The sequence below is a fragment of the Asparagus officinalis genome, chromosome 3 (assembly GCF_001876935.1).
Source record: "Asparagus officinalis chromosome 3, Aspof.V1, whole genome shotgun sequence".
Classification (NCBI taxonomy): Eukaryota; Viridiplantae; Streptophyta; class Magnoliopsida; order Asparagales; family Asparagaceae; genus Asparagus; species Asparagus officinalis.
In genome coordinates this window covers 10,964,733-10,988,116 of record NC_033796.1, presented here as the reverse complement: position 1 = coordinate 10,988,116, position 23,384 = coordinate 10,964,733, and the positions used below count along the sequence as shown (strand labels likewise).

The following is a 23,384-nucleotide window of genomic DNA, read 5'->3' as shown; positions in this document are numbered from 1 at the left end:
CTAAACAAATCTGCAAAAGAGAAGTACCTTCACTGGCATTACCACACCTTCAGGCGGTTCGGGGATGTGTTGATGATGCTTAGGGTCTAAACAAATCTGCAAAAGAGAAGTACCTTCACTGGCATTACCACACCTTCAGGCGGTTCGGGGATGTGTTGATGATGCTTAGGGTTGAGATAGGTAGCATTTCTTCCAAAATAAAATGTGAAAAAATGTAAGAATAATAATGGAGACCAGACAACTGACAATAGAAACGCCCATCTTGAATAAAGCTAAGAAAAAACAGGTGCCAGTTAACTAGAGACTTACAGAGCTCGGTTATTTTCAATGGTGCTCCACCCTCCAATTGGAGAAGGTATTGATATATTGTAACTGTTCCTTTCAGATAAACATAGGAACCCATTCATTCCATCACTGCAAGAATGAAAAGGTAATAAGAAAAGGACCCCTCAACTCCAGAGTGTTCTGTATTACAATTGATGCTTACCTATACGCTGGATTGATCGCAATACAATACGGCTGTCCTTGCAGTTGTGACTGAGAGTAAAGATGATACAGTGATGCAACTTGTGCTGCTAGAGTATGTCTTTCATAAACATAAAGTATGTCGAACATTGTTCTATTACGAGACTTCTCTTCTTCCTGTATGAGCAAAAAGTTGACTAGGATTAATAACTGAAGTGAAAGTGTTCACACAGAATACAACTCAGAGAAGACACTCCTTACTGTCAATGTGTCCTCAAGCTTCTTTGTTTCAGAAAGCAGAAGTCGTTCATCAATGAAAGGAAGCTTTGCAATACCCTGAGTTCCATAAAAATAATATGATACTCCTCAAAATAGTCAAAACCTGGCAAGAAGTTAAAAAAATTTATTCTCCAGGCCTGCTTACCTGCCATGCAAAGCGTTTGCCATTCATGTCGATCTTAAAATCTGAATATGAATAGATGCAAAGCCATGAATTACAGCGAGCGGAACGAGTGCATAAAAGAATTTAATTCAAGCAACTTTACCTTTAGGGTAAAATTCTCTTAAGGGTGAATTCGGATCAGTCATCAGCGATCCATACAGCTTAGGCAGCGCATCAGAGCTAGGAAAAAAAAGAAATAATTTGTGTTTGTACACTAGATTGGATAACATGAAGACTGTATGCAAGGTTGATTAAAAAATTAAAAATGAATATCAACCAACCTTGCAGCTGGTAGTGTACCCATCAGCTGATCAAACGGTTTAAATGGCTGCCCCGGGAAAAAAGTAATCTCCATGTCTGCCAGACCTTTGAGATCAGACGCAAAAGGGGCATAATGATATGGGTAAAACCTGAAATGGTAGAACTTTAGAGTTGTGAACATGAGTCGTGTCTAATGATTATAGAGAATAAAACATGCACAAACTATTATGTTCTTAGTATTAGATAAGAAGTGATGCCAATTGTTGCCTGGATGTCAATAGAACTCACCATAGCCAAGAACAAACACCTTGGTAGTAATATCGCATGATCCAACAAAGACCTTCCACATATCTTTGTACCTGGAAAGTAGTGAACATGACAATTAGGTTACCAACTGATTTGTTGCTGAATGTATGAAATTGTTGCATAGATGGCTGTGAAATAAGACTTTGTATCTCTCAAGTGGATTGTAAATGAGAAAGCAAATACAGGTACTTCATATTAATGTTTTAACATACATGTTAATTTATTTGTGCATTAATACTTCAAGCAATATTTTAAAAGCAAAACCGTAACAAATATGCATAGCCAAAAATGACAACCACCAATCAATTAGCAACAACCTTGAAAGATATTTTCACAAAGTAAAACATTTAAAAGGGGTAACAATTTCATGTGTCAATCATGTGTCTTATCAAATCCGTTCAAAACCAGTATAGTAGTATTAATAAAAGAATATATGCATGAGCCTTCTTAGCTTCTGCGCATACATAATTAATGTTGAAGATTAGATTGCTAGACATGATTGTTACTCACATTTCCTATGAGCATGTAATAGCATAACAATTTAAAAGTACAAAGAAAAGGGAGACAAAAGTGTTAATATTCATGTGGGAGAAGGAAGATGTTTACGGAATACTTTTGGGTACAAGATAGACAGGCAACTTACTACATCTTTCTTGATGTCATCAATTGATTCTGATTCTTCCAATTCAAATTTCTCAACATAGTACCTTTCCTTGTAACCAGGCTCGCCTAATTTTACCTGAACAGAGGGTCAACGTAATCAGTTAGAAAGGAAAAGAAAACAAGTGGGAAAGCAAATTTTAAGCTGTTCGATTTTAAAGAAAAGTAGGAAGACAGAGAAATTAAGGTAAGAAAACCAAGTGGAAAAGGTATGCTTTCAGTTCAATCCATTTCTTTTTTACTACAATTTCTCAGCTCATGTAACCCTATCCCCAACCCCAACCCCAACCCTAACCCTAAATCTGATCTGCTACTCCATTTTGTGATAGAGACAAAAGATTTAGAAAATTAAGAAATAGTTACCAAGAGATTGTTTATAATCAATAGATCATGTTAATGGAAACCATCAAGTTTATTGAGGCCTAACCTAGTTGAAAGTAAATGGGATATACAAAGAGTTCTTGTGAATTCCTGAGAGGGAACTGCGTGAGATATGAATTGCAACAAGTTTGACTCAGAATGAAAACATCATGGTTATTGATGCTAAGTTGGTGCTGTGTGTTTCATTCTTCATTTGAATGCATCTGCTCTTATTAATCTAGCTATCGGCATTCAAATGGTTTTGTTCTAGAAGGGTTTGGTTGGTTTGGACACATCCAGAGCTTGGTCTATACACCATGGAGGCAATCATAGTCTAGTTGTTGATTGCCATAATGTCCTGCATTTAATCAGTATTTTATACTGGACCTTGTTTGAAGAGTACTAAGCACAACCAGCAAATGCCGTTTCTCATTGGTGTGCAATCATATGTGCACACATAGACCGAGTGGCTATGAAAATCATTAGTTACTAAAGTTTCGGTGTTGGTTGAGTCTTTCCCTCTGTCCTGGAGAAATTGCTTGTTTTTTGAACCATAAAAGTTTTGAGTGCATAATTGATATGACGTGCTTGTTCTTTTTAACTTATGAATTGCGGAATTTTTTATCAATTTGGATGAGAGTTATGAGCAGGTGGGATTGGTTTTAACTACCAAAAAGGTTAGAATTGCTTTGGTGGACGACTGCAAATATACAACCATCTATCCATCTTTAATCCTACTCGATATGAAGTACTCTCAGGTCACATCTGTCATAAACTACTCTGTGCTTGCATAAGCTTAACTGCATGATGGATGAAGTTGGGTCTGTCAAACAAGGTTGAGTTCCAAAGTCCAAAGTATTCTTGGCCAGGATTTTCCAACATATTGTAGCTAATGTCAGGATGATATCAGGTCTTCAAAAACTTTATGCTTGCATAAGCTTAACCGCATGATGAACAAAATCGGGTCTGGGCAACAAGGTTGTGTTTCAGTGTACAAAGTATTCTTAGCAAGGATTCCAACATATAATAGCTAATGTCAGGTTGACAGCCAGTTGTAAAGTGCTACCAGACGATTTTTCACATAATCTCCCATGCTCCAAAAACTACCATCTTAATGTTAAAAGACTTGTATGAGAATAATGAAAGAAACTTCCACATAATATCAGGTAGAGTTGCCAAGGCTTAGATGAGAATAATGAAGGGAACTTTCACATGATACCAGGTAGAGTTGCCAAAGAGTTTTGACCATTACTGAGAGTTGTGAACATGCATACATAACGTGGAGAAAAGCAAGCCAAACCTTGTCTACGGGCATAGGTGGAACATCCTCGGAAGTTTCCCTCTGCAATTTTAGCTTCATTTCACCATTATTCTCATAAGCCTGAGATATGTCAGCCATGTATGTCAGAGAGTAAAAAACAAATCCCGACAATGAAGACCAGTACAAAAGAACAGACTGACATAACAAGATTCTAAACACACGACAGATGAAAGTAAATGGCAATCGCGATGTGGGAAAGAAGATATCCTCACCCATAACGAAAGTTTGAACAAGTCATGCTACCTTAGTGAAGCAAACAAAATGTAAGGGACAACAATGTTTAAGCTACGATGTGACCTTAAATATATAAGTGTGTACAACATCAAGTTTCTTACAGGAAACATATAAAGAAAATTCAGTAACCATATATCATAAATTAAGAAAGTGCAAGTAGTATAAAGATCTGATGACATGCAGGGAAGAAATTCACAGGATATAATTAAACATGGAAAGCAATTACACAAAGATCAGATGGTCAACAAAATTGCTCACCTGTTGAATACGAGCACGCTTCTGAAAAATTTGTTCTTCATAAACTGCAAATGACTGAATAAAATGCTCAACCCTCTCCAGTGACACCTAAGCAGATGAAACAACCAAACCTTAGAACATGCTTGATGCTAAACACAGCGCATGTCAAACCTACAATCTGATTTATCGTATAATTACAAGCGGAAATACAAATAATAAAATATCAATAAGAGTTTGGTGCTCCAAAAGGGGGTACAACAAGTCGGTTTCTGTGTTTAATTTGCATCGGTTGGTTGGAACAATAGATTATGGTTGCATGGAATTCGTTAGACTGGATATGTCAGGTCATTTAAAACCAAACAGAATAATGCAGGATGGAATCTCATTAAGATGTCCAGCAGTGGATAAAATAAATCAAGCATGAAAATTATTTACAAAGGAAACCCCACAATTTCGACACCAAATTCAGGAAAAGCAAATCAGAAGCAAATCCTATTCTAAAAGAATATGGCAGATCCATAACCAGCAGTAGAAACAAATAGTTTTCATCTTACAAATATATATAGAGGGCTCAATAATGGCAAGCTCTACAAAAGAATTGAGTGCAGACGCACATGACCAAAATAAGCTCGCTTAATCAAAACAAAAACATATATTGCAACAGTTCTACAGTTGATCTTCAGCTCCAACAATTAGTTGTCATACATTGTAGCCTAATGAGGATTAGATGAAAGCAGGAAACATAGAGAGGAAGGTCGCGAGGAAGAACAAATCAGGAACAAATGAATTCATTTGCATCACAAAGAAACAGAAGTTCACTGTTTACAAAGAAATGTAGGATCTAGAAAGTTATCTAGGTGCAAAAGTAGCACTCTCTTATCTACTTGCGAGTACAAAATAATATAATACATACAATTTCTAGTAACTTTTATTTGTCTGCCTTAATTTGTCTGCCAGTTTTTATTCTTCTTTTTTTCCAACTATTATACAAACATTCATGCAGTGGTACTCATAAAAGAATGGTTGTATCTTAATTGGGATCTGAATTTACCAAAGTTATTGCTTTTATGTACTTTGACTAGATGTTATCTATCATGATAGATTGACAATAGATGCTTAATGTAAAGAGGATGTCTGTTTCACGACAAAAATATCATAAGGGATCATTAAAAAGAGGTTAGTCTTTTAGAAACAGTAGCAACAAAACAAAGGAATCTGACAGATCTAGCTGTTTCTTTGCTTTTGTTTCCTTTAATCAGCAGAGCTTCTCTGTTAAAAGGATAACCTCTGTTCACAAGGTGCATTACACATTTTACTTATGATACAAACACTAACCATTTTTCCCATTAGAAAACATTTGTTAGAATTTAAGCTTCCTTGGTTTCCTCACCCAGAACTACAGGCAAACAATAGATCCTTTTAGACTAAACGATGGAAAAAATTATGGAAAAGGAAAATTTGTCTTCCTTTCTCCATGCAACCAAAGGTAACCTTGGGTTGTTTGCTCACAATATTATTAGCAGAAACTTTTTGAGCTTTAAATTAAAAAAAAAAGACAGTCGCTAACTACCATAATATGCTTCCAATTTACTTCCACATGTTTTCTTAAAATAAAATAAAAATTAGTTGCACATGAATCTGATGAACAAATATAAGTATTTATGGCCCCTAATTATAATACCCTACTGCATCAAGTATGAAACAGAAGACTATCTATAATAGAGATGATGCTAATACTTGTTCTGGAATTGCGAAAGCACATATTTTACTGGAAGGCATGACTCAAGTAAATGATTAAGTGATAAAAATGTATATGTGTGGAGTCTTGATATCAAACCGAAACATGACAAATCACAGTAGTATACTGTAATAAAGGATTGTATACAAAAACAAATGTGGGCTTATAAGCCCAAAAAATTATCAGCGAGCAAGCATAGAGAGCATTGGCTGACAACTGCTATGATGCCAAAGGCTCACAGAAATGAAAGAAGGAAAAGAAAAAGGGAAGAGAGATTTCCTGCCTGCAATCCTAGCAAACTTGACAGAGATATTTACGGAAAATGCTTGAGACGTAAACAAAAGAATGGCAAAGTTAAAAATATGAACTACCTCACCAGCATCTGTCAGGTAACCGCCCATTGTTGCAAACTCCCTTCTATAGATAAACATAAGCAGATTGATTGCACCCTGAAGCAAAAATGAGATCTTAAGAAAATTTGTGCAACTCGATATCTTCAGAACATAACTCTCAAAAAAAAAATTCAAGCATTGAACTTGAAAATGTGGCCTGTTATGAACCTCACGAATCTCCAAAGTGGGCATGTGTGGTAGAAAGTCATTTCCCACAAAGAAGCACATGAAAACAAAATCATCCACAATCCGTTCAAAGTTTATTTCAAATGGAGGATCTGGTATTGCCAAATCATTCTCCAAATACTCTCGCAAAACCCAGATATTCAGAAACTGCGTACAGAATAAAAGATTAATTTCAGATGTTGAATTGCTGATATATACCTACTAACCTGTATAACAAATAAAAAAAGTATATGAATTTCATATTGCACACAAAAATACTTCATTTCCACGAGGCACCTGATATTTCTTTTTGTGAATGGGTATGTCAACCACAGCCTTGTCATTCACCTCAGGACCTCTACACTCAGCTGCAAGATGTCCAATTTGACCACAGGAAAAGCATTTCTCCTGTTGCCCTGGCATTGTGATCACCTGTTGGCATGTATTCATTTTTTTGAGTCAAAAAACATTGCTCATAAAGAAGTCGTATATACAGAAACAGGCATATTTCTTCCACAGACAAGGCGGAAATATTTACGGACCTCTCTCAAAATTGAGAAGTGAATCTCATGAGTAGCAAGAGAAAGCATTATTAGATCTGCATCCTGCAAGTGCAGAGAGAGACCGATGATAATGTTATGTTCACTGAGAGGGAGAATGATGGAAGGAGTCTTAAAAACAATAATATAGGAAAGTAAATGGTGGGGGAATCACCAGTCCGTATAGACAATGCCGTGTGTTTGGATTAAAACCAGGAAGATTGCGTTGTAGCCGTATGTATGACATTATTTTGTGTTCGCCTTCACCAGGAACATTTGAATCAGACAAGATAACCTTCACATAATCACCCAATGGAGAGCTCCGTGAATACATTTAGAGAAAGAAGTATCCTGAAAGCCAAAGCGATCGAAATGAAAGCAGCAATGATTATATCGCTATGCAAGAACAGATGGCCACTGCGTACTTGACATATAGATCCCTACCTTCATAGACTGCCATCCCACAGTCCGGCTCAGTCTCAAATGTATGTAATATTGAAGTGCGACAGAGAGTGAAGTCATAAATTGAGTCCCAGGAGTTATAACATTAGAGTCTGATGTTTCAGATTTTTCTTTAAGAGCTAGAGTTCTTCCTTCAGCCTCAAACTCCTCTCTCAGTCTTTCCTCTTCGGCAGCCTGAGAGACCCAGCATTTGAAGAATAAAACATGAAAATGGAGAATTAACTCTGAACTACAAGAAAGTTATATGCTTACTGCTTCAACAGCATCTTTTGCAGCTCTGAAACGCCTAGATCTTTGCTGGTTCATTTTAGCCCTGGGAGCTACGCCATCTACAATGTTTTGAGCAAATATACAAATGATAAATCTAGCCAACCAAAAATAATCAGATCTAAATGTGAGAAGCTAAATGAAACTTGCAGGAACTCACCAATTGCCAGGTACAACAGCTTTCTGGGGCGAACAAGCCCAACTAGATGATCTATATAGTCAAAGATGGATTTGAAAACTTCATCATAAGTCGTAGGTGAAGGCTGCACGTGAAAAAAACAAAGTGAATCTAGATGATAGTTAGGAATAGATTAGAATCTGCAAACTGTCGCTCTCTCCCTTTTCTTCTATGATATGATACAAATTGATCTATTAGACTAGTAAGCTTTGCCTTATGCCTAAAAGTTAAATCATTTCCCTGCAGGAATAGTTTTTGCCCTTACAGATCTTTCTCAAGGTTTTAAATATCGGACGATAAATCATTATTATCAGCGATTTATTGGTTTTGGGACCCTTCCACTATGATAAGTTCAAATTTCAATCGGCTATCATCTTGGGGGGTAATTTTCGGTGATAAAGCGGTGATAACCCGATAAATCAGCCGATTTAGTGGTGAAAACTATCGGAATTATCAGTTAGTTATCTTAAACATGTGTATTTATATTTGGTTAGTGATCTTAAACATGTGCATTTACATTTTGGATTGTTTATATTTCATTAAGTTTCTACAGTTGGTTAGTTTTTCTTGTTATTTGCTATGTTATGCAAGATTATATTTTAGGACATTATATTAGGCACGCACACCACTTATGCACGATATATCCCCGATTTCCGCTATCCGATATAGATTTTGACCGTCTGATAAATCCCCGATAAACGATATTTAAAACCTTGATCCTTCTCGGTCCAAAAGAAGTTGGGAGGACTTGCTCTTCGGTTACAAGAGCTTAACTGCACCCACAATGAGTGTGAAGTTGCCCACCAGCCAATTCTGGCTTCCACAACTTGTAATAAGCCCTCATCTTGTATATTCATATGCTCACAAATTACACAGTAAACACCAGATTCTGGCTGGTTAAGCTGGTGAAATATTTCATCAATGTATTCTTGGAAACTTGTGTTGCACAGGCAGCCCTATTTGAAGTGTAAACAGTGATCATATTGGTAAATATGACAATGATATGATAAAGAGTTGTGTTACAGACACAGTCCTGGCTACTTCTCATGGATTTATTTCCTGACATCTTTAACATATTGCATTTTTGTGTAACTGGACTCACTACTCAAGAGGAGGGTGTTTGGGAGGGCTTATTTTTAGTAGTTTATAAGTCATGATGGCTTTTGACTTTTGGTTTTTATGATAAAATTCTCATAAAAGTTGGTCATTTACTTGGTCAAACCTAGCTTATTTACATGAGCTTATAAGCTAGTTTTCCGAAAGTTGGGAATCCCAACTTTTTTAAATGGGACTCATAAGCCAACTTATTGGTGATTCACCAAATAGTTAGGTATGAAAAAGCTATCTTAAAAGCTAGTTTAACCCCCAAAAAAAACTCTTCCAAACACCCTCTTAGAAGGTACCAATGGGCAATGTATCCTAGAACCAGCATTTTTCCCCTTATGCTATAATCAGAAAAATGTGTGAATCGTGCCAACCAATAGTTCTTTTTTACCAGGGTATTTATGCCAAACTTGCAGTAAACAAAAGATAAAGCGCGGACGTGACACCGCTTGATAGTTACCCCTCAAACATATTCATTCCTATGCAATTGGTATGCATGAGGAAGTAATTGAATTAAATAATTGGTTAAACCATGATCTGAAACGGAACCCAAATATAATTACTGGTAGACACAAGTGGACTGAATGTGAACCCAAACAGCACTATGAAACATATTCTTACACATGGACCATCCTAGGCCCCATAAGAATTCTTTAAGATGTGGTATACAACAATGTCAGAATCAAAATGTTTCATAAGTGGCATTTTGTGTATAGAAGTGGTGTTAGAAAGTCCATAGGTAGACGAAATTGCAGGTTGAACTGTTCTCAATTTTCTTTACAGATAAATTTAGGTAGCTACCATCTACAAGTTGAATCTTAGTATTTCTATTGATGACATTACCGATGGATAAAACTTGAAGATAAGAAACAATTTCGCAGAATAGCTCCAAAATGTGAGCCCTATGGTTGCTGTTGTCTATTATTACAGCCCCTAATTTCTAAATGGTGACCGCTCCTTAGAGAGAGAGAGAGAGAGACCTAAATTTTTAATCTACTTGAGAAAACATGGGATTTAGGCATATGCATCGCAATGGTTATTTAATCAATATAGATACAATATGTGCCCCTAGTCACCTTACTTTGAGCTAAAATTTAAGCACGAGTCATCAGTTAGGTTGCATATTTTCCTTGAAACCGTTTTCTAAATTTTGTGCTAAACTCAAATAGTTGAAGATAGCCAACTTCAATTGGACAAATTTTCCGTACGTTGCGCCTTAACCAGCGACTAGGAATCCATCAATCAAAAAATTAATTCTACGCCAAGTTCCTGGTTATGCGCAAGTTTGACAAGAATTCAAACAACAAAACAAATGGGCAATTAACCATATAGTAAAATTTTCCAATGAGCGAAAACTAAGGAGTAACCATTAAGTTTTATATGTATTTTGTCTAACTATTGTGAATTGTAATTCAAAGTAAACTTGTGATAGGACTGAAGTTTGCAGATGAATTTTAACACGAGCAGTATATTTCATCCAGTGGCAAGCGCAAAATCCAAAAAAATTTAAAAAAAAAATTGAAAACCAAAACCTACGACCTATATTCTCAGATTAGGAACATTAAAGCAAAATAAAGAACTTCTCACCCTTCCTTCGGGATGAAAGCAAGGATGAATGATTCCGTTCATGTCGAGATACAAATTATCGAATTCGACGCCATTAGGGTTTGGTTTCGTGAGATCGATGGGAACAGCGACGCCTCGATCGGCATCGAAGGGCTCCTCCTCGACTACGTCGGAGATCGAGAGAGGGTATCGATCGGAGAGCCATCGGTAGAAGGCCGGAACTCCCATGGCGCTTAGATCTCCGTCTTCCTCTCTTCTCTTTCGACTGAGACCCTTGAGATCTGTGAAAGGAAATAAAAATGGTTTAACTTTGGTCGCCGATAGGAACACTGTCGCTTGTGGTGGTTTTGCGGAAAAGTCCTGGGTAATTTATATTTTACGATAACCATCGATTTTGCATTTTACACTTTAAAATTAGCTCCTTTGAAAATAAATTCTTTGTTTTAGTTGTGTGAAAATGGAGCTGCTGATATAAATATTTAATGGAATATATATTTGAAATTGTTTAGTTTATAACATTTTACTTAGTAAAGGCAGGTTAACCTGTAATTTGCTGAAAACTATAGTCAATTTTGTGGGAGCAAAGACTACAACCTTTGAAAATGAAAATGAAAAAAAAAATCCTCGTTATAAACATAGACTTCCCGTTCCATATAGAAAAATCATCAGACCTCTTTTTTTAATATGATAAACTCGCTTATAATTTGCAAGAATTGTCTTTTAACGAGACACTAAATTTTGTGTTGGCATATTTTTTCCTAGTAGAGAAATGAAAAGAGTGGAATAGTTTTGTACAATTATCACGGTTCTAGTTGACTAACATTATAAAATTTTATTCTAATTCTAGTTCTGATTGACTAACATTGTAAAACGTTATCCCACAAATTATCCTCGTTCTAGTTTTGAGTTCTACTTGACTAACCTCCACAAGCGATGGATTAAAAGCGAACTCCCTAATGTTTATCGCAATTTATTTCTACGTGTCTCAATTAAATGCATGAGTTTATGCCATGATCTTTCGATTTAAAGGAGAAACGCTTACATTATCTCAAAATGATACACAATCGAACATCCAAACATGCTTTACGATATTGCACCAAAGGGTATAGTACATATAAGCTTGATCATTGTGCATGAGAACAATGTGAAAATAGTAACTACATTTACGAAGTTGAAAACTAAGAGCTAATCTAGTATTGTTCGGGCTTATAATAAGTTCTTTAAAAAAGTAGTTTATAGAAGTAACTTATATAAGCTACTAAAAATAGGAGTTCTATAACTAATAACAAAAAATGATTAAAAGGCAAGCAAGAAGTTTGGTAAAACTATGCTTAAGGAAGATAAAAGGTATATATAGTATATAAACAAAAAAAAACATATGCTGCTTTTAAAAGAATCCTTAGATCATTTTTTTTAAAACACACCATTAGAAGTAGAAATAGTTTCGATAAGCATGTCAAAAAGTTTTCACCAAACATTACTATTGACTACTTCTTGAAAAAATAAGCAAAAGCACAAAAGAGAGAGAGAGAGAGAGAGAGAAATCACACATATTAACCTGATAAATCTACAACGGAATAAACATGAGCAAAAAGAAACATGTATGATGATGTATTTTTTTCTAACAAAAAGAATACTACTATTTCAATATAAATACTTGATGTTGCGACTGTGTTTCTTATTGATCAAACAATTTCTTAGAAGATAAAAAAATATCCTTAAATAAGATATGTGACTATTTCAATTTGATAGCACCTTTTTATTAAAAAACGAAATAAACCTTCTGCCTATAAATTACAATAAAAAGCAGGGTGTTAGATGCTATCAAAGTTATATAAGCATTTTTAAAATATTATTCCTTGTAACTCAATGAAGAAACTAATTAAATTTGAGAGGATACAAAAGGGAAATTATTTATTTTTTTCATAGAATGGCAGAAAGATTTTTATTAATCAATCAAATCACGTGTTACATATTGTGTCGATATCATAAGTGTTGCATTCTCTCATATCTTAGTGGAATTACAAGTTCTTACAACCTAAGCCAAAATATGAGTTACTTGGTTCTCAGAGCTAGACACAAAAGAAAATATGCATAGCCAAAAGTTAGTTCTCATATCCTGCAATTCATTGATAAGTCCTATGGGTTTTGGATCCCTTATAAGAGGTCAATGAGCACTCTAGAATCGGTTTTGAAGACCACATGTTGGTAGTTTTGTTGTTTGACCAAAAGTATTCCCCATTGAATTGCGAGAATCTCCGCCGTCAATGGTGATTGTATAGGTCAATGGTGATTGTGCAAGTTTAGTGGAAAATTGCTATCAATCTCCACTATGCCTTCATGGTCTTGAGCAATCACACCCGCTGTGGCATTTGATGTCCAATCAACCTATCCTCTACCACAATTAACCCTGATAAATCCTGACTCCTTAGCACTCCAATGTCCTGTTTTTCTGATAGTCGTCAAGCTCAGAACGTACACTTCCATTTGCATCTTGACATTTAATGATGTACTTAGTAACATAAGGGCTGACATTCTCGGACTTCAAAGCAACATTTTTGAAAACACGTTGATTCCGACAATGCCATATTTGTCAAGCCATCACAAAAAAATCTAAATCTTCCTTTGAACAACTTCTTGTCTATTCAATCAATGTTGATTGAATTTTCTACACCTCATAAAGTGCAACAAGATCTTGAAAAGGAGATACTTCCCATGCACGTCTTGACCAACTGCACTCATAGATTATACCGGTATCTGATTCAAGGCTTTAAGAACAAAACCCACAATTCTCATTTAACTGCACACCTCGCCTTCATAGTGCAGTCTTCGTTGGTAAAATATTATGAAGAAGCCGCCATCAGAAAACTTTAATCATGTTTGGAATACCACACCTCAATTGGCTCTTCCATATTGATTGATTGTGATCATTCTTTGCAGCGTTTTGCACCATCATTTCGTCTGAACTCCTCTCTCAAAATGGTAAGCACTTCACACTCTAAAAGGTTCCATCCAAGCACCTTGATCGACAGATTTTATCTTCTTTTCCATTCAAAAACAAGAGGCATGAATATGATTTCTTCAGTAATATTTGGCTCAAAAGCTTCTATCAATCTAAAATTTCACCAACCTAACTCATTCTCTATTAACTCCTTCGCACATACATCATTTATAATTAGCCCAGGTTGTTTGTGAGTTTTGCAAACTTTTCTAAGTAGCAAGTTTGAATTTTGCAACAATCTCCATCCTTGCTTAGCGACATCTCCAAGTTAAATGCTCTTAAGACGCGAAAGATCGTTCTGTCTTGATCTTTTGATTTGTAAAGCTTCGTCCAAGCTAGCTAATGGATGCATCATTCCCGATCCTTTAACCCCACCAAAAACAACTCACCATAACCCCATTTTATTGAACAGTGCCTTCGGTAGTTCAAAACATCCCTCGGCATATGTGGGTATTTCCTAAGCAACCATTTTATTCAAAATATCTCTTCTTGCCATTGAAACACATCAGTTCTTCATCCAGACAGATGAGCTCACATAGACCCTCTGGGCATGCACCTTACCACATTAAGAAGCATATCGGTTCTTGACCTTTCCCTTCACCACTCGAGTTTTACTAACTTGACCGTCGAAGGAACCACGGAGGAACCGCTCCCCGCCCTCTTATAGTTTCTTATTCTCTACGCGGTGTAGACATTAAGCCCTCGTTCAAGAACCAGGTATAAAGTCGAAGAAGGGAGCGGATCCTCCATCATCCTTCATCACCCTACAACCATCCTCTTCTGGATTAATCGGCTATTGATATCGATCATCAACATTAATTATATAAAATAGTAAAAGTCATTCATTTAATAAATTATTGCACATAATTATAATTATTAATAATAGTATAAATATGGGTTATTTCTTTATGTTGTAAAGAATATTACCTTGTTCGATAATTAATATCATCTTAGTAATAAAAATTTGGATGTTATAAGTTAAAAATACTTTTATTTTAGAAAATTAATTTATATAAAAAATTTTGGATCCTTGAAATTTATGAGACATATACTTTTCTCTTCTTTTCTTCAAAATATTTGGCCACTCGCTAGAATATACTAATAATTTATAATGATAACAAAATTAATAAATATATTATAATTTATTATACAATAATATTTAATTGTAATGAAATAGTAAAAGTATTTATTTAATAAAATATTGTACATAATTATAATTATTAATAATAGTATAAATATGTTTTTTATATTATAACGATTATTACCCTTCACGATATTATAATATCGTCTTAGACATCAAAATTGGACATTATGAACATCATGCAATGAAATATTGGATCTTTGACATTTATGAGTCATGCACTTTTTGTTGGAAAGTAAATGTCCCATATATTTCAATGATCTAATATTTTTATATAAATTATTTTTTCTAAATAATAGTATTTTTAATTTATACCATCCATTTTTTTATTACTAAGATGATATTAATTATCGAATAAGGTAATATTCTTTACAACATAAAGTCATATAATATTAAAAATTATTGTCATTATTTAATAGATATTATAATAAAATATGTACATGATATAAATATTTAATAATTTAAATGGTTTAATTATATCAATGTTTTGCATGGGAAATTATGAGAAAATCGAGAATTAAATCTATGTTATTCTCTCTAACTGACTTAGAAAAAGAATGATTACAATACTCTCAATATAATTTCTCTCTAACTGACTTAGAAAAAGAAACTATAATTCTCTTTATCGGTTCCCCGATTTACAAAAGAGGGAAGGATGAAACTCTCCCTTTGTTTAAAACTGGGTTCTTTCTTTGTGGCAATGGAAGTTTGAATCTTGTATCCCGTTGACGATCCGAGCACCTCAACTTTGTGGGGCTTTGGTCTTCTCTCCATTACTTGACGCCTTGAGAGAACTTGCAAGGCAAGTTTATAACTCTAGCCGAGTTTTGAGAATTCTCTGTGAGAGTGTTAGGAACTTACAAGACAAGTTCAGAACTCTACACGAGTTTGGGGGACTTGCTAGGCTAGTTGAGAAACTCTCTGTAAGAGAGTTAAGAACTCTAGGCGAGTTTGAATAAAACTTGTTTGAACAAGTTAGAAACTCTCTGTGAGAGAGTTGAGAAACTCTAGCCGAGTTTAAATCCCCAAGATTGGTTGATTTTAGAGAGAAGATGAAACTCCAAGAAAACTATCCCAAATGGGTTTAAAGAGCAAGCCAAAAAGCTCTAAGAAAAGCTCCAAAAAAAGCTCCAAGAAGCCTCTCTCCTTCTCTTTTTTCTCTCTTTTGATCCCCCTTTTCTCCTCTTTGTCCAGCCTCCTGTTTGCTGGAGATCCAACCCTATTTATAGGATTATCATGGAGCAATGTACCCCATAACAAGCCCTTAATTATGCCCATACCTTGATGAGATAGTTTTGAAAAGTGTTCCAACGTCAAAAACGCAAGGGTTGCGTTCTGGAGAGAAAAACGCGGGTGAACTCTACGTCTGGCGACCTCTGCGTTTGAGTTTGGGGCGACCTCTGCGTTTGACACGTCTGGTGACCTCTGCGTATGGCGACCTCTGCGTCTGAGCTTGGGACGAACTCTGCGTTTGACGCGTCTGGTGATCTTTGCGTCTGGCGACCTCTGCTTCTGAGCTTGGGACAAACTTCGCGTCTGGTGACCTCTGCATCTGGCGACCTCCGCATTTGAGCTTGGGACGAACTCCGCGTCTGGTGACCTCTGTGTCTGGCGACCTCTGCATCTGACGACCTCCGCATTTTGCTTTGGAAGTGCAGGGTGAACCCTGCGTTTTGAGCTCCTAGGACGCAGAAGAGGGTCTCCGCGTTTGGATTTGTAGAGGTTATCAATTGTAATCTCTTTTCTTTGACTTTTGTGCAGATTGTCATTTTGTAATCTTTACACTCAGCCTTTGTGGAATGTGAGAGTCGTCAATTTGTAACTCTAACACGTTGTTGTGAAAGTATTTACATTGTAACTTTCATTGACTGTTTGCGGAGGTTGTCAGATTGTAACTTTCGCTTGTTGATGTGAAGGACGTCAGATTATATATTTCGTCATCTGTTGAATCTATGGAGATCAGCTATCTGCAGTAATTTTTAGACAACCTACAATTAATAGTGTTACTTAAACTAATGATTACATTATTATTTAATAATTATACTCCTAAATAAATTGTTTAATAATATAACAATAGAAAAATGCAAATAATTATTAAATGTATGTGAATAATAGTATAAGTACTAACATTAGTATAGTTAAAATTTTAATCATAGTGTAATAAAATAATATTTAATGGGTATATATAATTTATTAAATAATAATATAATATTAAATACAACATGTCATACTAGTATAATTAAAATGTAAGAAATTATTGAATAGTTATTAACCAACCGAATCGAATATATACCTTTAGTTAAATTCTATTCATTTATAAGCTGAATTCTAAAAGTTATTCGTTTAGTATTAAATGAAGGATCAAATCAAATTTAACTGAATATTTAGATGAATAATAATTGAATTGTTTATTAATTATTTCACCCCTATTTCATCCCTCCCATTCAAATATAAACCCCTGAATCTGACCCCTATCCGCTGCATCTACTTCTCTATTACTAAAGGAGAACAATCAAAAAAGAAAAATGAACAGTAAATCCTAATCAGCCTATCCAAGCCATGTTCTCCTTAAAATTTTTTGCCTTCTTTCTTTAATCGTACACTTCTCAGAAAATAACCACGATTTTCTCTCTCCCTCTCTCAATATTTCTCTCTCCCTCTCTCAAAAAACCCCTCACTTCCCCTCTCCCCCTCTCCCCCTCATGGCTGCTGCTGACTCCGCCGACGTCCTCGCCGAAGCCCAACCTCCACCGAAGCCCTCGTCGTACACTTCCCAACCATTTGCAAAAACGAAGCTTAAATAAAACGAGAGAGAGTGTAATTGAAGCGAAGAAGGGAGAGCAACGAGACATCAGATCCCGCGCTCTTGAACTCATATCTGATTCCAGATCCCCCAAAGGTCAGATCTTGGATCCAATTCAATCCATATCCCTAACCCCACTCTCACGATCTCTACTCAGTTTCATCGGTTTTGTTTCAGATTTAGGGTTGATAGAAGAAGGGGGAGGAGATGCTAACGAAATTCGAGACGAAGAGCAATCGAGTGAAATGACTGAGCTTTCAGAGTAAGAGGCCATGGATCCTCATAAACTAACAACTCAATCTCGATCTCTAATTGCGGACTCAGATCCAGCGGCCTCCCTTCTCAAATAGTCCCTGGCAATTCATGAACAAAGGTGAAGGACAACTGTCCTGGCAGTGAGGAGAACCGCTGCGTCAGGAAATAACGATGGGGACGACGGTTAGTTCTTCATATTTAATTCTTTTGATTATCAACGACGACGATTGGTTCTTCATATTTAAATTTCATATTTAATTCTTTGATTTTCTGATAAAATTTTATCCTCTAAACCTCAAAAGCAAAACTTTCAACTAAATTTTCATATATTGATTCCAAAATTTCTGATCATAAGTAGTGATATTTAAGATTTTTTGGCATCTTATGTATTACTAAAATTCGATACTGGTTTTAAAAAAATTCTGATAAAGTATCATCTTTTTAACCTAAAAATTCTGATCAAAATTCTTATTTTAATTAATTGAAGATCTGATATTTTATTAATTGTAATTCAGATTTGGAGCTAAAATCTGATGACTGTGTCCGAAATGCAATCAGTTTGCTATACACAAACAATGTGTCAGGGGCACCGATTGTAGAGAATGTTGATTCCGTTCTCAGAAAATTTGTGGATCGCGACATTGGTTTCATTGAATTCTCTAGCATGGTACTGTGGTCCCTTAAGGTAAATGAGATATATCAGTCAATTCTTTTTCTATGCAAATATTTTATATCACTCTTCCCTCATATAACTTTTTTTCCATGCCAACTTCTATTGTAAATTTTACAAAATTTTATAAGGAACTTAAGAAAGTAAGAGCAGAATCAAAATCTGATGATGATGGGTTGCTCTCGATGCTAGAACAAAACTCGCAGATTGAACAGACTAAGGTATACTTTGTGCTTGATTTTTATGTCTTTTAGTGAATATGGATTGCTTACTGCTTTAAGCTTACCTTAATTGAAAGATTTATTTTCAGTTCTGAAGTGGCTTATGGGAATTAATATATGCGAGAAAGATAATTTTGTTATTTATATGGCTTCAAAAATATGCATTACTATAGAAGAAGGTCTTCAATAAGGTTAAAAAGTTATCCCTTTGATTTTCTCCCCCTCTCCCCCTCATGGCCGCTGCCGACTCCGCCAACGCCCTCGCCGAAGCCCAACCTCCACCGAAGCCCTTGTCGTACACTTCCTAACAATTTACAAAAACGAAGCTTAAATAAAACGTGAGAGAGTGTAATTGAAGCGAAGAGGGGAGAGCAACGAGACATCAGATCCCACGCCCTCGAACTCAGATCTGATTCCATTTATGGTCATCTATTTATTCTCATGATTGACTGATTTTCATTTGAGTACGTCTATAGTGCTGTGAATCCTGCTATCATCAATATCACAACATATCATCAGAATATGACATCTGTTATTTATTCATATACACCTACAAGTGAACACTTGGTTGTAGTGAAAGGTATAAAATGATTCAATGGTCTCAATCAGAGTTGACGAGTAGAGTTCCTGTGATTATTGAACACAGTTGATCAAATGAAAGAAGGCTAAATAGTTTTTTTTTTGTTTACGTAGGAGATTTAGGCGGAAAGAAATTTAGCTACATTTGCCCGGATTCGAAGAGTGCTCAGTAAGAATTGGACTACAACTTGCTGATCAACAGAGATGATTTTACTCTTCCTAGCAGAATTTATCTTCTGGTTGGGTCTGTGGTGAATGTGGAATAAATTAATGTTCTACATACACATATGATATGTCTCACGTTTCCTTGATAACTTTAATAAGAAATGTTGGACCATCATAATGATTTATATTATTAGCCTCACTATTCCATTAGGTACCGTTTGGCAAAGGGTTAAGTGAGGGGTTAAGGAGACTTAACCCCTTCTTAACCTGCCAAACACAACAAATCTATATAAGAGTTAAAGTGAGTTAACCCTCCATAATTTGTCAAACATAAAAAATATAGAAGGGTTAAGTTAACCCCTCTAACCCCTCAAAATGAGGGGTTTACTAATACTCCTATTTAGATGGAATAAGAGTTAACCCTTCTAATTATAAAGAAAATAGTCAAAATCATTGTTATTCCCAAACACTAAAACTGATCATAAGGGCTAAAATAAAACTTATTTAACGGGTTAATAATTTAGTCCTTCGGATTATCAAATGGGCTAAGTACATTAATCATTCTCTTTAACCCCTCTTCATTAACCCTTTGCCAAACGGGGCCTTAGTGTATCATACTATTTCATACTATTACATAAGCGACTGATGCTCTGACCTAAAAGTTAGTGGCTCATTCCATAGATGTTGCCTTCCCACGACATAAGATACAAATAAGGAATGATAATTCTCCAACATGTTTCAGGTGATTGCATTATATTTGTGTTTTTATAAAGATACCTGATCATGATTCTATTTCTGGATGTTTGTATGTCTTCATCTCCTGAAGACAGCGCTGGTTACATAGCAAGAACCCTTCGATGAGAGAACCAAAGTATTCTACACTTTTGAAGCCTCCAATTTATTTGCTTTTCTACTCGTTGATATGTTAAATATGAATAAACATAGTTGTTAGGTTTATATGTTAGTTGTTAATGTTATAATTTAGTTGATAAGATATATGTTAGTTGTTAAGTTCAACTTGGTTGTTAAAATTTGTCTAGTTGTTAAGTTTATATGTTGGTTGTTAATGTTACCGTTTAGTTAACAAGATACTCATTAGTTGTTAAGCATATAATGTTTTGAATTTAAAACTTTTTATTTCCTTAAGTATCTTTTTTTTGTTAGTAACATGTTCAATATTTACAGAAAATCTTTTAGAAACCGTGCTTTACACGAGCCTAAATACTAGTTTTGAATCAAAGCCGAGAGGCCCTCGGCCCACAGTAAAAATAAATATGTCCAGAGAGGGTCCACCTTGATGAAAGCCACATGCTGCTGTGAAATACCAACATGGTTCCCCATTTATTAGTACTAAGAGAGATGTATTTGTTACACATTCCATAATAAAAACAATCTGTGATCGTGGGGGATAGAGAGGGCCCACCCACGTTTCCGCCGTTTCCTCTCGTGTGCGGACGAGCTCTCGTCGTGAGCTCGTGTCCGTGCTGCACGCGCCGCCTGCCCATGTGAGCTCGAGAGGACAGCACGAGTTTCGTGCGTCGTCCTGTTGCTCGCTCGAGTAGTGTCGCGCCGTTTCCCGCGCGAGCCCTCCTTTCCCGCCAGTCTATCTCGCCCACTAACTTCAGTTTTTTCTCCTATAAATAGGAGAGGTTGTGTGTTGTTTTTAGTGTGGGGAAAATTGTGGGAAAATCTCAAGTGGAGTTTTTTGAGAGAAAAGAAAGAGAGGAAGAGAGAACTTGTATAAGTTTGGTATTTTTCCTCCATAGTGAAACTCCCTCCCGTGGACGTAGGCTAGTTTGCCGAACCACGTAAAAATCCTATGTTTGTATTTGTCTTATCTGTGAGTTGCCATAGCTTGTAGGTTCCCTCGATATTTCAGTCCTTGAACTGACGAGAGGAAGAGTGTATATTTTACTTTGATGAAATATATCACTTTCGATTCTTGTTTCCTTTGAGAAATAAGAATTTCACTATCTATTCTACTTTCCTTTGAGAAACAAGAATATAGAGGTTGACTTGTGCTTTTGTAACAACAAAAGCCAGGGCTATCTCTCAGGACATATCACTTCCACGGCGGTGGGCGTGACTCTGCGTCCCAACAATTGGTATCAGAGCCCTTATTCAGACTTGAGGTGGTAAAATTTCTGATCTGAGGTGATGGTTGAATATTGTGTGGTAAAACACAAAGAAATTGTTAAAAATTCCTGAGAGAAGCGGATTGTCATAATACAAGCGGAAAATGGCTTCTACAAGTAAAACAAATAAAATTAGAAAGTACGAGATTGAAAATTTCAATGGGAAAAATGATTTTTCTTATTGGAGGATGCAGATGAAAAATTCGCTGATTTCGCAAAAGTTGCACATGGCTTTGGCTGGAAGAGAGAAGCATAAAAATATGTCTGATGAGGATTGGGAGGAGCTGGATCTGGAAGCACGAGCATCGATTATCCTATGCCTTGAGAGGGATGTAGCTTTCTTGGTAGACGAGGAGGAAACGGCTGCGGGTGTGTGGTTGAAGTTAGAAAGCACCTTCATGACGAAGAGTCCAACGAACCGGATCTATTTAAAATCCAAATTGTATACTTGCAAGATTGAGGAGGGCTCGTTAATTCGGGAGTACATCAACAAGTTCGATAGGATCATATCGGATTTGAAAGACATTGAGGTGACAGTGGAAGACGAGGATCAGGCGCTTCTACTACTTCTATCTCTGCCAAAGTCTTATGAAAACCTGATGCAAACACTGATGCTTGTGGGTGATACTTTATCAATGGATGAGACTAGAATAGCACTTCTAGCGGATGACCTTCGAAAAATTACAACTAGTGATATGGTCACGGGTGGTAACAAAGAACAAGCGCAGGGACTATTTGCCAGAGGAAGAGGCAATGAGCGAGGAAAAGGCAAGGGAGGAAAGCCTAGATCTAAATCGAGACCTCTTTGCGGGACGATCGTGTTTCAAATGCGGTGAAGTTGGGCATTTCAAGGTCGATTGTCCTAACAAGAGAGTATGTGGGAAAAAGAACAACAACAAGGCTGAAAGACGAGAAGGCAAGGAAGAGGCGAGCTACGCTTCAGAGGATGGGAGCGATAAGGAATGTTATGTCGTCACGGATGGCGAGGATACCTCTGGGAAGTGGATTTTTGATTCTAGTTGCTCTTACCACATGTGTCCAAACAGGAAGTGGTTTACTATCTACAGGAGCATTGATGGTGGAACCGTATTGATGGGGAACAACCATGCTTGTAAAACGGTGGGGCTAGGTGATATCAAAATCAAGATGCATGATGGAGTGGTTCGAACCCTGACGGACGTACGACACCTTCTCGGCTTGCGGAAGAATCTCATCTCAGTCGGTGCTTTGGACTCCGGGGGTTGCAAGATTGTAACAGAGAATTGCGGAAGAATCTCATCTCAGTCGGTGCTTTGGACTCCGGGGGTTGCAAGATTGTAACAGAGAACGGAATGAAGAGGGTTGTTCGGGGTTCCTTAACAGTGATGAAGGGTGTTCGTTACGGTAATCTATATACTCTCTCGGGTACGACGGTGACGGGAGATGCAACAGTTGGAGCTGAAGGAAGTGGTGGAGACCCATGTGAGCACACACAGTTATGGCATAGGCGGATTGGGCACATGTCAGAGAAGGGTCTGGATCTGCTTGGTAAAGAGGGTTTGCCGAAGAATCTGAAGAAGCCTTGCATGGGTTTTTGCGAGGACTGTGTGTATGGAAAGGCGCACATGGTTCAATTTCTGAGAAGCAATCACAAGAGCAGAGGGATACTAGATTATGTGCACACGGATGTTTGGGGTCCGGCTTCGACAACTTCCAAGGGTGGTTCCAGATATTTTGT

At 36.5% G+C, this 23,384-nt stretch overlaps 1 protein-coding gene across 2 annotated transcripts in view; it reads right to left on the bottom strand.

The window, feature by feature from the left end:
- The window catches only part of LOC109832974 (5'-3' exoribonuclease 4-like), a 14,968-nt gene extending 3,976 nt beyond the window's left edge, over positions 1–10,992 (bottom strand). The window contains exons 1-20 of one of the 2 annotated variants that reach the window (XM_020400494.1): positions 10,719–10,992; positions 8,010–8,112; positions 7,835–7,911; positions 7,565–7,756; positions 7,296–7,415; positions 7,124–7,186; positions 6,879–7,013; positions 6,585–6,749; positions 6,396–6,473; positions 4,308–4,394; positions 3,795–3,875; positions 2,118–2,213; positions 1,457–1,527; positions 1,189–1,317; positions 1,011–1,087; positions 890–930; positions 727–801; positions 488–642; positions 310–414; positions 114–189 (exon numbers count right to left, since the gene is read on the bottom strand). In XM_020400494.1, coding sequence (XP_020256083.1) covers positions 114–189; positions 310–414; positions 488–642; positions 727–801; positions 890–930; positions 1,011–1,087; positions 1,189–1,317; positions 1,457–1,527; positions 2,118–2,213; positions 3,795–3,875; positions 4,308–4,394; positions 6,396–6,473; positions 6,585–6,749; positions 6,879–7,013; positions 7,124–7,186; positions 7,296–7,415; positions 7,565–7,756; positions 7,835–7,911; positions 8,010–8,112; positions 10,719–10,925 — 2,133 coding nt within the window. In that variant the 5' untranslated portion in view covers positions 10,926–10,992. Of the gene's footprint in view, positions 1–113; positions 190–309; positions 415–487; positions 643–726; positions 802–889; positions 931–1,010; positions 1,088–1,188; positions 1,318–1,456; positions 1,528–2,117; positions 2,214–3,794; positions 3,876–4,307; positions 4,395–6,395; positions 6,474–6,584; positions 6,750–6,878; positions 7,014–7,123; positions 7,187–7,295; positions 7,472–7,564; positions 7,757–7,834; positions 7,912–8,009; positions 8,113–10,718 lie in introns of those variants that run through there. The other variant, XM_020400495.1, reaches the window with a different exon arrangement.